The 14,377-nt window shown below is 46.4% G+C and overlaps 1 protein-coding gene across 1 annotated transcript in view; it reads right to left on the bottom strand.

The window, feature by feature from the left end:
- The window catches only part of Tubgcp3 (tubulin gamma complex associated protein 3), a 55,749-nt gene that overhangs the window by 39,447 nt on the left and 1,925 nt on the right, over positions 1-14,377 (bottom strand). Inside the window, exons 2-6 of the mRNA XM_047552823.1 lie at positions 9,207-9,314; positions 8,498-8,565; positions 4,230-4,307; positions 3,190-3,407; positions 1,448-1,620 (exon numbers count right to left, since the gene is read on the bottom strand). Of these exons, the coding sequence (XP_047408779.1) occupies positions 1,448-1,620; positions 3,190-3,407; positions 4,230-4,307; positions 8,498-8,565; positions 9,207-9,314 (645 nt within the window). The remainder of the gene's footprint in view (positions 1-1,447; positions 1,621-3,189; positions 3,408-4,229; positions 4,308-8,497; positions 8,566-9,206; positions 9,315-14,377) is intronic.

Below are 14,377 nucleotides of genomic sequence, written 5' to 3'. Positions count from 1 at the left end.
GGACAAGGCTATGTGTGACTGAGGCAAGCAGCACGAGCCAACCAGAGGTGACCTCTAAAAAGCTGGTTCCCTGCACAGCAAGCACTCTCACCCAGGTCCCGCTACACCACTGAAGAGGAGCACGTGGTATGAACACGTCCCTGCTTACCAGGAGCGCGCGGTGTGAACGCGTCCCTGCTTACCAGGAGCGCACGGTGTGAACGCGTCCCTGCTTACCAGGAGCGCGCGGTGTGAACGCGTCCCTGCTTACCAGGAGCGCGTGGTGTTCCGAACAAATGCTAATCAAACTGGGGGACTGGACCAAAACAAGGATAAGGAGGCAGAGACAACCCGAAGTCCAAGGGCCAGTGCAGGAGAGGGAATCCTAGAGACCTGGTCTGGCACCTGTGTTCCCAGAGACAGCCCGCCACAGAGCGCAGAGTGCGCTGCCAATGTGGGTTGGGCATGCTGCAAACACCACCCAGGGTGAGCTGCCTAGGACAACGACAAAGACACACATCTATTCTGTGGCTTGGGTCCACGAGATGAGTGTCTTCCCATCTGCTCATTTTCATCCTCTCCATCCTTATATTCAAATGAGTCCCCTTTAAGCAGCACACAGTCTGAACAGAACTAGTTTTAAAACAACTGTCTTTTCAAACAAGTGTTATACACTTAACGCAGTTACCATTACATCGGGTTCAGAGTAGTCCTCTCCACCTACCCCCTGCCCTTTCTTCTTTTGATCATCTCCCAATTTTCGTGGATTAGCCAAGGAAACCTTTCAAATCCACTTTTGCTCTTGGCTTTGCCAAGAACACAGGTCGAAAGGCACTGGTCAGGGTCAGGAGTCGAGAGCAGTGCTGACTTGGTCCAAGGCACGGGCACACTAAGCCTCAGGCAACATGCCCGTGCCAGCTGCTATTGGAAACAGCAGATCTGTGTGGGGCTGGGCCTGCTGCAAAGGCCACGGGCTCCTGGACACCCTCCCAGCTCCAACGCAGTCCTCAACCTGCCTTCTATGCAACCTCAGAGGCAGCAGGTTGTGGACCAGTGGGAAAGCCCACTCTTTGTAGGGCCTCAAGAAGGACACTAATATTCCTTTCACCAGCAGCAAATCATCACCGAGTTTCTTCCACACTGTAGGCACTGCACTAAGCACTGGCACTGTGTCAGAGACAGACACGGCCTCCGTACCCCTCAGATGTGGGGGTCTGAGTAGCCAGAGGACCAGAAGGAACATAATAAGGCATGAGAGGAGCTCTGAGGAAGGTTCCCAGGAGGGACAATAGGGTGGGAGGGGACTATGACCACTGGCTAAGAAGCAGAGGGCTACAGGACAAAAAACAGGACATGAATTGACACCCCAAGATGCTAGGCCACACCGGGCACCCTCCTGACACAGTGAAAGACCCCTAGGAGTGGAGGTAATGAGGGGGACCAGGGTGCTGCCGGATGCTTCACTCACCACCCGTCTCTCCTTCTCTCCTAGACCTTGTCATGCTGCGAGAAACGGCATTTGGGGTACCCTTTGAGGGAGGGGTTTGCGAAGAAGGCTGGTTTGCAGTTAAAGTCCACGCAAGACGAGACCCCAGCTGCTGTCGAAGGCAATCCCCAACTCCCAGAGTCTGATGAGACTGTCTAGAGAAAGAAAGTAACATTAATATCTTGAAGTAACCAGGCTACTCACTGAAGAGACACAAGCATCCCAGAAATTCCCCTAAGTCGCTACAATGAATCACATTAACTCATCACCTGAGATGGGAGACCCCACAACTTCACCCAATCATGCATCATGACAACCAGTCCCGGCCTGTGGATATGTGGACCTACCCAGAGTGCTGAGAACATCTTCTTCCCCTGCACACACAGCTTTCTCCCTCAATTGCTTTTCTTTAAAAACACATGACACATTACCCACAAATTACCACTTTGGAATTCTCAACCAATTTTAACTTCAAGATCACTGCCTTTCAGTCACTCAACAGTTCCTGAGCAGAGGGGTTCAGACATCTGGAACTGACCATCTGCCTGTCCTCACTCACCTCCCACCCTCAGGGTACTCACTAGGAAGAGACTACGATTTCAATCAACTTGGAAAACGGAAAGATGCAGAAATGGAAGGCAACTGCACATTCAAGGTCAAGGTAGCAAAGTGACTTGAGAACACATCACAGCTGCCTCCTGGAAGTCTGAGGTCCTGACAGCTGTTTCTAAGGACACGTGCTCTGACATCGCAACAGAAGTGTTGCTGCCTGGGCTGCAAACACAGGCAGCTCACTGCACCTGCTGTAGGTCCAGAACCTCTGTGCAGGGCAGTGCCCACTGCAGACTTCAGGCAGCAGAGAGGAGAGGGCAGTCTGGAACAGGAGTGCCTGACTCTGTCCTCAACAGGGGGAAGCCAACAACACTCAAACCATGTCTCTGCAGACAGTGCAGACTTAGGAGACTGGTTCTAAAGTACTGTTTCGGGTCAAAGTTACTATGCAACGTTTCTGTGTCATGACGATCATCGCTGCAATCCTGAGATATAAATGAGAATGTTAGCACACGCTGAGCCAGAACACCAACTTCAGACTCACCCTGTCATGGGCTGTTTGTAAACATGCTGCACCCCCTACAGAACACTCTGCCCACTCATGACCCGTGCCGCACACATTCCATCCTCTAATTCCTTGGACATAACTTTTCATCTTACAAGGCCATTTATGACTCTACTGTGTTTATGCAGGAAGCACCACATATTTGATGCTGATTCCTGATCACAGCTCCGGAAAGTTATACACTTCTGACCGTCTGCTTTACTGAGATTTGATGACCTGCACACAGAAACATATTCTTAAAATTAAATTTTAAAGACATTCTGAAGGCCCATTAAAGACTCTGGCACCTTTCACTCTCAGTCATGAGTTCATACTTCCTCAAAACATAGCCAGTGGCAGCATGTTACACCCTGGCATGATGACTCGGCCACTATGTAGTCCTGGAGCCCAGCTGCCCCATTCCTAAGCACTAACTTGCCAGAATCATCTGCCTGAGGACAATTCAACCCTATCACTTATCACTGCATATTACCCACCACCAGCCCAACATGAGCGGCCAGGGAGGCGGCCTGAAGACAGGGCCTACAGTGCACACAGCAGGCTCAGTGGAAGCCCCAGGACACCTGACTCTGCTACGCCAGGAAATGCCTGTGTGAGCTTGCGTTACCCTGGGAGGAGAGGCTGAGGCGGAGGTGCAGGGCCACCGAGGGCACACATGCTGATGCTGCTGATGCCGCTGCTGCCCAGGCTGCCCGAGCTCTGCACCGCCTGGGTGCCCCGGTCCTGGTAATTCAGAGGCAGGGTCTGCGGCCTGGCATAGTAGTAAGGAGTGGAATGAGCATCTCTCGGCAATGCCTGTGCAAATAACGTGGCATAGTTCGACACCTGAAATGGAAATGCACTAAGATAAAGAAATGTGAAATCACAGACCCATTTTCCCAATCCTGAAAGGGCAGTCTGCGTTCCTATTCTTCCATTTCTGGAATTAGATTTAGATTTCACATTTATTAAGTAATCTGGGCGAGATGTTTTTGAAATATGCCAGAACTAACAAAGTTTTAGAAGTTTCTGAACCCGAACAACAACAACAATGTCTGATAACTGAACACTTCATTCCAAATCCAGGCTAAGAGACACCTGAGCAACACTGGAGTCTGCATCACCCGCAGCGAAAAGGTCAAAGTGCATGGTGACGCTTTAGAGAGACATGCAGCTGCCCCGCCACATTCCTCAGCCTGGGCACTCGCATGTCTGCAGGACAAGTTTTACTGGACTGGACCAGGGCACAGAGCAGTCAGGCCGCTCTCAAATACAGCACAGGCATGATGGAGCCACATGACAGCACGAAGCTTCACTGGGATGTCAAAAACAGTGAGCCCAGCAACAGAAGGCATGAGGAACTCCCCGGGCCCTTCCAGTCACGAAGAACTATGCACCTGTGCTGAGTGGTAACTCTGCAAAGCCCAACTTAAAACCAACAACTCGGGCTCTTTTTAACTGCACACTGTTATATGAAAATAACACAATTCTGAAATACAGCTTAAGGAAAGTGCACACTGACTAAAAATGCCCTTAAAAAAGAAACTGCCTGATCCCAATGACCAAGCCAGCTCCCTGCTTTCTGCTGCTAGTTTTTCAGCTGCAGAGGTTGATCCCTTTCGAATCTGACATACTGATTTCAAATCCCCCAACACGAGGGCCACTCACCTTGTTTGCCTGCCTGCGAGGGTCTTCACTAAGGTTCAGCAAGAGGTAGAGTATTGACCACTTATTTTTCAAAACTCCCTGTTAAGAAAAAAATTAATACTAAAAGAACTATTTCATATAATTCTCCAGTTTTATTTTCCTCTCTCCTCCTAAATATATTTATTTCCAAAATAGAAAGGCATTTTAAAATTTCCCTGGTGACATCACTCTGTACTCATTTCACGTATCATAAATACAGCTACCATCAGAAGGCTGGAGGTAATGTTCTCCAGTCAACACCCTTGGGTACCGTAACACCCTGCCAACAAACTCTGAAGTCCCCATAAGAACAAATCTTGACATTACCCTATTTCTGAATAGCAGTACTGTCTCCCCTGAAAAACTCCTGAAGAACCTCCCAGAGTGATCATGGGACAAGTGCCATTATAAAACATATGCACTATTTTTTCTTTACTAATGTCTCACTTAGGTCTGAAGTGTGAGCAGCCTCAGGGGCATGTGGACCTACATCAAGACTGCAGCACCTGTCTGCCAGGATCACTGGCCCAGTGTCACACAAGAGCTGGCACACAGGTCCCACTCTTCTCTAGCCCTGCGTCATTCACCCTGATCCACAACTCCGTCTGCAGCCAAACCTCAACCCGCTCCATCTCCATCTGCACAGCACCCTGTTCTGTTGGTAGAGCCTCACCTCTTGGACACACAGGCTAGCATTTACAAATACAAGACAGATCACTAGTCACTGAATACCTGCGGCACGCAGACTCTTCATCACTAGTCACTGAATACCTGTGGCACGCAGATTCTTCATCATATAAAACACTCCCAAAAATTTATCTGAAGAATAAGCTCATCCCAAGTATTTAAATTGCTAACTTATAAAACTAATTTACATGGACATTTTCCAGAAACTGAACCAATTCCCCAGCTGAGACAACGAGAAAAAGAAAGAGCCCAGTCCTGATGGAGCCTCAGCCTGTGTCAGACAAGCAGGCAGACTGCACAACAAAGGGCTCTTCGGGCTCACAAAGGACTCTCAGAAATGCAGACACGCAGGAGAGAAGGGAACTAAGTCAGAGCACCAACAGAAGGGGTGAAGAGTTCAAGGGGCTGCAAAGGCCTCCGGCAGGGAGCACACCCACATCACTGATGTCACCACTGAGAGGCACATGAGGTGCTGGAGGCAGCAGGAAGACCACAACCACCTGGGAAACACAGGCTTGGACCTCACTACCCGCTGAGGGGTACTAGGCCTGGGGCCAGGGACTTGCTCAGGCCGACCAGCAGTCAGACCTTCACCTGCCTGCCTCCCACAGACCACTCCTCCCCAAGATCCCACTTCTCTGTTTTGGGGCAGTCAGTCAGTAGCAGCAGCTGCCATTCAGAGAAGGTCCACAGGGTCCAGGCGCTTCGCCTACACCTTTCCTGCACAACAGAATGTATCTGCTTCATTCCACAAATGAGAGAAACACAGAGAGCAAGCCAAATAATTTACCTAAATCACAATGCTGCATGCCAGGATTCAAACCAAGGTCTGCCTAACTCCAAAAGAGCCTGAAGTAAGAGGGAGTCAAGAGGGCGGCAACTCAAGGTAGCACACATCAGAAAGGGGACACAGAGGGAAAGCACAGGGACGCCCAGAGGCACAACCAGGAGAGCGCTCCTTTCAGTTCCGAGGACGCCGGCTGCAAGTTCCAGTGAGCTTTCCCAAGAAACATGGTCGCTGAAGGTGCCAGTGGGGCCTGGCAGGAGAAGCTCTGCCTCTGCAACGAAGGGCAGGCCAAGGTGCCAGCTCTCACTCAGAAAGGGCATGTGAGTGACCAGAGCAGAGAGATCACAAAAGGGGACAAAACCGTGCACACAGAAATTACCCATAACACGTAGGAGGAGGCAACAGGTTTTTTATGGGGGTGGGGGTGCTGAGATTGAACCCAGCGTGCTCTGGGACTAAGCTGCACCCCAGTCCTTTTTATTTTGAGGCAGGTCTCACTAAGTTGCCCAGGTTGGCCCTTAACTTGCGATCTTCCTGTCTCAGCCTCCCGGGTCATTGGAACCGCTGGCGTGCACCACCACACGCTGCGACAACTTTAACAGAGAAGAGCAGGTATTAAACAGCCAGGGTCAGCTGCTGAGGAGCACTTAATGAGCACTTGATGTATGCTGTGTGAGACAACAAGAAGCAGGCAGGAGCAGGAAGACGGCCAAGCCACAGGGCCAGGAAGTTCGGCTCGGCGTGGCCTCTGTCCTCCCACCCTCTGGCTGGTGCCTCAGCCATCTCCAGCTGCAGCCCAGAAGGCAGAAAGCAAGAGACCTGCTGGTGCAAACAAAACAATCTCAGCTCCAGCACGGATATTTTAACCCACTCCTGCCACTGGACTCTGAACACAAAGGGGCTTCGATTCAGACATTGAGCTTTCAGGACTGTGTGTAAACTAAATGAAACATGTCAGACATCGTGAGATCCAGAAATATCAGATCCAGTGTTCCTATGGAGCAGCTAATCCAGCAGATCCAGCCCAGCTCAGCCAGCATCCCGCGAGGCTGCACCTGACACCCCCACCAGGCCTCTTGGCACACTCCCTGACCTCTTCCTGCCTGGCCCCTGTCTCATCAGTCCCAGCTACAGCGTGCTTCTATCCCCAAGCAAGTCACTTCCCCTGTCCTCAGCCCTTCCTCGCCAGTCTCACCTAAGCCCAGCTCGGGGTCCCCCACCCCACAGCTCGACCCCCTTCCCCTAGAGTAAAAACCATCACAGCAAGCTGCACCACAGACCTTTCCTCCCACGGCATGCACAGCACAATTGCAGATGAGGGACCCTCACAGAGACGACAACAAAAATAACAACATTTGTGCTTTTGAGCCAGATAAGTTTAGAAAAAAGATGTACTCTAATGACTAGTGTTACACTACCATCTCCAGTCACACCGTGAAAAAAAATCACCCAGGTTAGCTTTCTGGGTTAGTCCTAAGAAGCTACTCACCATTTCAAAATATTGATGCTTAGAAAGAAACGAACATCGAGTTCGGAACAAAATTTTGGGAAACGACCATTTTAAATCACAAAGTTCCTACCATGTTTCCATCCAATGGCCTACATCGACAGACACACAGGTTTCACTGGATAAGATCCTCCAGGTGGGGATCCCAGCAAGGCTAAGCATCTCAGGAATGTGATGCCTGATAGTACATCTTTCTAACACCCAATGCAAGTAGTTTTTATAGAGAGAAAGAGTTAAGAGAAGCAAATAATATCACAGTTTGAAACAATCTGCCTAGAAATGCATTTACAAAAAAAAATTTCCTATTTCCCACTTTGTAAATATTATCAAAGATGAAAAAGTACACTTAAAACAGTGACTCTAAGTACCCTGATTTGAATTAAGGAATAAAAACACCCTCACCCTACTGCTACTCTGTTCATCCCTAAAACAGCAATTGCTAGGGGCAGAACCACCCTCTCTGAGGTACTCTCTTGGAATTAAAACGCTCAAAGGACTTAGGCTTACACTTAGGCTTGTCTCAGGGCACAATATATGAAGAGAGCTGAAGATTCAAAATATAAGAGTTTAGTTACTAGTCGCACTATGCCAAACTCCATAATTTGTATCATTGAAACTTCAACTTCACATCTGTTAAGCAAAGCATTAAACTTCTCTGCACTCACTTTCCGTTCTACAAAAGGACAGAGAAAGCTGGTGAACTTGGTTCCTTTACAATCAGAAATCTCACCTATATTTTTCCCTGCAGTTCTGGAGACTGAACCCAGGGCCTTACGCATACTAGACAAGAGTTCTACCACCAAACCACACCCAATTCCCCCACTCAATTATCTTACTGACAAAGTCTTTCATAAAAGTATCAGACTAGAAAAACCATTAATTTTTAAGTATCAGTACCCATCACAAAACATTCAAAATCTTTTCATTCATTCCACTAAGAGTACAAATCAGGACATAATAAAGTACAGCAGAGGTGAGCTTTTTCTGTGACGTGTGGACCAGCATGCCGTCTGAGTGTCGGAAGACTGCAACACAACCCAGAGCCCCGATTCCTCTCCAGTGCAGCTCATTCATCTTCATAAGCAATTTCATATGAAACCCAGCTAAAACGTACTTCTACCATTGAAATTCTTAAAAACAGGGAACACTACTACAATTCAAAGTCCCTAGTGATCACAGAAAAGCTCAACGTGACACCTCCAAAAAGGTCCACTAGGAGTGCGTCTGCCACCCCTGCCAGCGAAGCGTCCCCAGCGTCCCCAGCGGTACCTGGGAGTGAAGTTTCCTGTGGAGCTCTGAGAAGAGCGCAGCGTCTGCCTCCCTCCTTTGTCGAATAACTAGAAAGTGAGGGAAGAAATTAGGCACTTATCACACACGCCACACCACTCTTACGATACTACTTCACCTATGTTAAGACAGCACAGAGTGAATTTCTAGCTGAGACTGTCCCCAACCGACCTCTCTGACACTTGCAAAATATGGGAAATATCAGTCTGGGATCAAAGCATTTATGTGAAAATTGCTAAACAGAAACAATGGGAACATTTCAAGTCTACTTACAAATACTAATTAACAGTGAGGCAAATGATCATCAACTTAATTAGTTAATAATAGCTACCTGGAAAGAAGGATGGAAAGTAAAAATAACTTTGGAAACCTAAATTCTAACGACAATAAAGTACAACATTATGACAGTTTTCCTGACTTAAAAACTATCCTTTCTACAAGTTTTGTTAAGATACACAGCAATATTTCATCTTTAGAGTAAAATACAGTAGTAAATTATTGTTTCAAAATAAAAATCAAAACAGCTTGTTAATTTTCGTGTTATTAAAAACAATCATCTGAAAGGAGTGACAGCAAGCAACAAGTTCACCTCACATTCTGCTCCCTGAAGAGAGAGAAGCTATGGGTCCAAACCTCACCACAACATGTTGGTGTCAGAATCGAACTTGTAACATTTAAGAAAAATACTTACGTTCTTTCTTGATTTTCTCAGCTACTAGAAATTCATCTCTCTCAACAGTTGGGGCAAAGTTGCTGCCAATAACTCGCACAGCAAACTGGAACTGTTGGGCTACATCGGCTGAAAAGGTAAGTCAAAGGGTGCGAGTTATTACCAATCGGGCCACATTTCAGTCACCCAGTCCTTGAGGTTCAAGAAAGCAAATCTACCTTCCACCATCCCAAGATCTTAACTGAGAAGACAGAAAAGCTATTAAATCATAATGAAATGAATGAATGAGTGAAACCAGAGTTTCATCAAATACAGGGAGAGACAGCAGCAGACCAGGGAGTCGGAAAAATCCCACAAGATAAAAAATAAACTGGATTGATCATTGCACCAAAAAGCAGCAGGGAAAGTCACAACCCAGATACAGGACCTGGGAAGCAGGCCTGGAGAAAGTCTCTGAGAAGCGCCCAGGCCAGCACACAGAGAAGGCCAGGCAAGCCCAAGTGCGGTCAGATAGTCCATTTGTATGTGCACTTCCAGACAAAGATGGTGTTGCCTCCAATACCTTCAAAATACCACTAACCTAATAAAGCAATTTTTTAAATAAAGGCATAAACCTACAAAGGCAAAGAAAGGACGCAGAAATGAAGTCGAGATTAGTTCACAAACTTGAAAAGGGGAAAACAGGTGTGTGTGTGTGACTGACAGGACAGTGGAAGTCACAGTACCAGGTCTGCCGGGACTGGGGAGCAGTGCCCTCCGCAGTGCCAGCCAGGCTCAGAGAGGCAGGCGCTCCACCTCCCAAGACAGCCACCAGAGGGCAGAAGGAGCGCCTGGCAGGGCAGAGGCTGGCAAACCTCCACCCCTCAGGGTCCTCCCCACCAGGTTCCAGCCCGTGACAAACTCTGCCTGGAGCCAGACCTGCATCACAAAGCACCCGAGAAGCTGCGTGAAGGAAGGGCCACAGCAGAGGGCTGGACCCTGGGACTCTTCAGATCTACAGTCACTCAGCCACCTGGAATACAGTGAAGGCAGCTAAAAACAGGACAGGAAAAGAAAGAGCACGCACACTCTGTTCAGAACAAACATGAACCAGTAAGGAAACAATAGGCAGAGCAAGCTAGACCCAGAAAGTCACAAGGACAAAGAAGGACACCTCACAACGATAAAAGGCCAATTCACCAGGAGGACAACAGCCCTAAGGTGCACCTCCTACCAGTGAGTTGGGAGGGAGCTTAAGCAGGAGGCAAACAGCGACAGAGGAGAGAGAGAGAAGCACATGCTCAATATGCTTGGAGAGGCCCGGCCTGCCTCAGGATGGAGCAAACAGGGAAGAGGACCCGGCAGGGACTCAGTGCAGTGCCCTGACAACAACCCACACCACCAACTCTCCTTCCACGTGCACAGGGAGCACCTGTCCACACAGACCGCATTAGGGGTCACTAAACCACATTTAGAACACAAAATAACTGAAAGTATTCAAAGCAAGGTCTCTGACACTAACAGAATTAAACTAGAAATCAATAATATGATATCTGAAAAGTCTCCAAATATCTGAAGGCCAGTCAACACATGGGCCAAAAAGAAAGTCTCAAAGGAAATTAGAAAATTAATGAAAATGAAAATACAATGTATCACAATATGTAGGGTACACTAAAACAATACCTAGAGGGAAATATGTATCACAATACTGTTGAGGGCACGAAAACAGCACCTAGAAGGAAATTTACAGCACAAAATGCTAAAAGATAAAAAGAAAGACCTCAAATCAACAAACTTGGTTTACACAATAAAATCTAGAAAAATGACAAACTAAACTCAATGTATCATTAGGAAATACTAAAATTAAGAGCAAAACCAACCAAATTTAAAAATAAACATAGGAGGGGAAAAAAAAAATCAACAAAATCAAAAGTTGGGTTCTTTATAAAAAAGAAAGAAAAATAATAATAAAAGGATCGACAAACCTCTACCAGAATGACGAAGAACAAGATACGAAATCAAAAACAAAAGAGGGAGCATTGATACTGATCCCACGGAAACTTAAAAGGTAATGAGGGCTAAATGATTTATGAAGATAATCCACCCTCAGGAAGGCAGAGTGTAGCGTTCTCCACTGGGGGAGTGGGAGCTGCACCTGGTGACTTTCTCCCAACGGGCACAAGACAGAAGGCAGGGGAGGGCTGTCGGGAGAAGCCTGAGGGTCACGTCCCAGTCCAGCAACCAAGGCTGACCTCACAGGCTCAGGCCCTGCTGAGTCTCCCCACAAGGCCAAGCACCATGGATGGCACTTCACCTCCGTGGGCCTTCCCACATAACCAGTCTGCTCATGAGAAAAATGTCAGACAGACCAGAACTCAGCATCCTATGCACGACCTTGATCTTCAGAACTGTCAGGATCATTATTTTTTAAAAAAGAAAAGAAGAATTCTGAGAAACCTCAGAGTCCACGGCGTCCAGAGGAGCAGAGAAACCTGAGGAATGAGAGTCCTGTGGCTCCGTGAGAGGGCGTGCTGGAGGTAAGTGGCAGGAGGCAGTGACAAAGCAGCCCAAACAGCCCAAGCAGCAGGAGGCAGTGACAAAGCAGCCCAAACAGCCCAAACAGCGTGGAAGCGCTCTTTGTGGCGGGCAACCCTGCACCACAGTGTCCAAGCACTGGGGAGGAAGCACAGCAAGGCGTGGGGCTGTCCCTGTGCAGTACTGCTCTGTCTCCAAAACACTCTAAAATAGAGCTGTTGCTGCCACTATTTCGTTTAGGTTTTGGTTTTGATTCACAAACCCTGTCTTCACTGCTCGAGAGTGGGTCCATGCTATCAATATTTTTAAAGCTCCATTTTAACACCTTTAGTCTTCAAGATTAAAACAATTGAAACATTTGTTTAAGTTTCTTTGGTAATTAAAAAGTGAACCCCAACTTATAACACACCACATATGAAAATCAACCTAGATGTACCATACCTAAGAGTAAAGGGTCAGTCCTCTTAGGAAAACAGAAATACAAACAGCAACCAAAAGAAGAAATCTTTGGTATGTGTCAAAGGTTACCAAAATTTTGATTAAGATTATGTGATCATAAACCAAAGTAATGATCGATTTTTTTAAAGGATAAACTGAACTTCAAGATTAAAAAGCTTTTGCTCTGCACACACACCAATCTAAATGACTGCCATGAAGTCACTGACGATGAAAGTGGCTCAGAGGAGGCAGAAAGTCGCCATCCAGACGCAGATCCAAACAGTGCAGTGAACGCCCAACGCTCAGACACCAAGCTCCAACAGAGACCTCCAGAGGCAGGTCCCCAAGATGGGCCAAGAGTAATAACTGAATAAGGACCACATTAGAGAGCTCAGGATGAAGTAAAACTCTCCTGCCCTCAACAAATGCCTGGCTGCCAGCTCCCCTGCCCATATCAACCAACCTCCTTAGGCTCCTGTGGGATCAGAGGTAATTCCAATACAAGCACTAGCTGACACAACGCTCTAACAAAAACACTGCTCTATACCTGTGGTTCCAAACTTTTTGGTTGAGGGGTCCCTTTACAATCTGAAGACTGAGAACCCCGAAGACTTTTCATTTATGTAGATTATTACACCTATCCATAGTTACCATATTAGGAACTTAAGCAATGACAATTTTAAATACTGACTTACTTTATAATTTGATAACTTACAATGTAATAGTTAATTAATTCTATGTATATATTTTAAATCATCTATAAGTTATGTGTAATAACCTAATACAATGAACATGCTGTAAACAGTTGTTAGACTGTATTGTTTAGGGAAGTTACAAAAAGATCCATACTGGGTGAGGGTTGTGGCTCAGCAGTAGAGCACTTGCCTGGCTATGCTCAGCACCGCATATAAAAAAATAAATAAATGTTCATTGACAACTAAACAGTTAAAAAAAAGAGAGAGATCTGTACCTACTCAGTACAAATGCAAAGTGGTACACAATCCTTGATCACCTGAATTGTGGACCCAAAGCCCACTGATACAGAGGACCACATGCACACATTGGATGTATATTTTACCTTTAATATGTAGTTCAACATACATTTAACACTCATTGGTTTTCCCAAAAGTATAGTTGCCATATTCTTCAAAAGAAAGATTATACATTACTCAAAAAAAAAAAAGATTACACATTACACATTATTCACCACTTTAGGAAATCATGAAATCAACAGCAGCACTGTTCCAGACCCTGGACCACCAAGACAACACTTCTTCTGGTTGGGAGTGCACTAACAGGGGTCTTATTTTGACACTCTGAATACCATAGTCATACCTGAACATTCACGTGGCCCATACTAATCTAACATAAATTCCCTATACTTCTGTTTGCTCCAGTGAGGAAGACTGAAGATTACAAAGTAACAAAGACAGGCTTACAAGCATTGTGAAAGGTGCTCCCTCTGTCACACCTGAAGCGTGCTACCACAAGCTCACTGTTTCCAATGAGAGAAATACTATCTATCCAAAGAGAAAAGTGAAATGTGCTCCAGGTCAGGGCAGGGATATGGAAATAGGATTTTCATATCACTGGCTGGCAATATGTTGTTTCAAGCAAATTCACAAGTGCTAGATGTTGGAAAAAGTGATACTATAGTTTGGATTTTGAATGTTTCCAAAAGCCCATGTGTTAAAGGCCTTGAGAAGAGCAGTTTGCTCCATGATGAGGAGCCTCACCACAGCCCAGCACAACCAACCAATCATGGACTAGAACCTTCAACACTGAAGTCAAAGTAAAACTCTTTATAGGTGGATTATCTCAGGTATTCCTCACAGTAACAGGAAGCTGACTGACACGTGAGAAATGATTACACTAACTTTAAGAAGTCATTAAGCACCATTATGCACTAAGTGCTTGGCTTCTGAAGGTCTACTGAAGCCAAGTACATATATCTTTAAAGATTCCTTATGGCGGGGTGTGGTGGCAGATGACCGTGATCCCAGTGGCTCAGGAGGCTGAGGCAGGAGGATCTCAAGTCCAAAGCCAGACTCAGCAACTTAGAAAGATTCCGTCTCAAAATAAAAAATAAAACAGGCTGGGAATGTGTCTCGGTGGTTGAGTGCCCCTTGTTTCAATACCTAGTACAAAAAAAAAAAAAAAAAAAAAAAAAAAAGGCCTTATGAAAATTTAACATTATGAAATTCACATTAAAAGTAACAAGTAGGGCTGGGATTGTGGCT

This window comes from Sciurus carolinensis, chromosome 5 (genome assembly GCF_902686445.1).
Source record: "Sciurus carolinensis chromosome 5, mSciCar1.2, whole genome shotgun sequence".
NCBI lineage: Eukaryota > Metazoa > Chordata > Mammalia > Rodentia > Sciuridae > Sciurus > Sciurus carolinensis.
The sequence above is the reverse complement of the archived record's forward strand: the minus strand, read 5'-3'. Positions and strand labels throughout refer to the sequence as shown.